The sequence below is a fragment of the Nothoprocta perdicaria genome, unplaced genomic scaffold, assembly GCF_003342845.1.
Source record: "Nothoprocta perdicaria isolate Ctin4 unplaced genomic scaffold, notPer1 scaffold_1200, whole genome shotgun sequence".
In the NCBI taxonomy this organism is placed as follows: domain Eukaryota; kingdom Metazoa; phylum Chordata; class Aves; order Tinamiformes; family Tinamidae; genus Nothoprocta; species Nothoprocta perdicaria.
Window position 1 is genome coordinate 1 of NW_020454318.1, and position 1,159 is coordinate 1,159.

The 1,159-nt window shown below is 69.0% G+C and overlaps 1 protein-coding gene across 1 annotated transcript in view; it reads right to left on the reverse strand.

Moving 5' to 3' along the window:
* Window positions 1–481: 481 nt before the first annotated feature.
* Window positions 482–1,159, reverse strand: part of LOC112960161 (sodium/glucose cotransporter 2-like) — a gene marked incomplete at both ends in the record, with an annotated part of 4,221 nt that continues 3,543 nt past the window's right edge. Inside the window, one exon of the mRNA XM_026054358.1 lies at window positions 482–632. Within this exon, the coding sequence (XP_025910143.1) occupies window positions 482–632 (151 nt within the window). The remainder of the gene's footprint in view (window positions 633–1,159) is intronic.

A 1,159-nucleotide genomic window follows, 5' to 3' on the forward strand; every position in this document is an offset into this window, starting at 1 on the left:
TCCCGGACGCTGGGGCCCCTCCCGGACGCCGGGGCCCCTCCCGGACGCCAGGCCCCCTCCCGGACGCCGGGGCCCCTCCCGGACACCAGGGCCCCTCCCGGACGCCGGGACCCCCCTCCCGGACACCAGGGCCCCTCCCGGACACCGGGGCCCTCCCGGACGCCGGGGCCCCTCCCGGACGCCGGGGCCCCCTCCCGGACGCCAGGCCCCCTCCCGGACGCCGGGGCCCCTCCCGGACGCCAGGCCCCCTCCCGGACTCCCGGGCCCCTCCCGGACACCAGGGCCCCCTCCCGGACACTGGGGCCCCTCCCGGACGCTGGGGCCCCTCCCGGACACCAGGGCCCCCTCCCGGACGCCGGGGCCCTCCCGGACGCCGGGGCCCCTCCCAGACACCAGGGCCCCTCCCGGACGCCGGGGCCCCTCCCGGACGCCAGGACCCCCCTCCCGGACGCCGGGGCCCCTCCCGGACGCCGGGGCCCACCTCCCCGCCAGCAGCAGCTCGCGGGGGCCGGCGCGGGGCCGCAGCAGCCGGTAGAGGTCGAGGGTGCCGAGGGCGCCGGCGCTGGCGAACACGGAGGCCAGCGAGGACATGAGGGCGGCCACGAGCCCGGCCAGCAGCAGCCCCCGCAGCCCTGCGGGGCGGCACCCGCCTTGCCCCAAACGCCCCCAAACACCCCCAAAGTACCCCCAAATTGGCCCAAATACCCCCAAACCGCCCCAAAATGCTCCCAAGTTGCCCCAAGTAGCCCCAAAATACTCCCAAATTGCCCCCAAATACCCCCCAATACCCTCAAGTCCCACTAAATTGCCCCAATACACCCAAATAGTCCCAAAGAGTCCGAAATACCCCCAATTTCCCCCAAAATACCCCCAAAAGCCCCAAAATACCCCCAAATATCCCCCAAGCACCACCAAATTGCCCAAAATAGCCCAAATCTACCCAAAATACTCCGAAATTGCCCCAAGTAGCCCCAAATACTCCCAAGTACCCCCAAATTGCCCCAAATACCCCCAATTTCCCCCAAAATACCCCCACACTGCCCCAACTATCCCCAAATTGCCCCAAAATGCTCCCAAATTGCCCCAAATAGCCCCAAAATACTCCCAAATACCCGCAAGTACCCCCAAATTGCACCAAATACCCCCAAGTTCCCCCAAA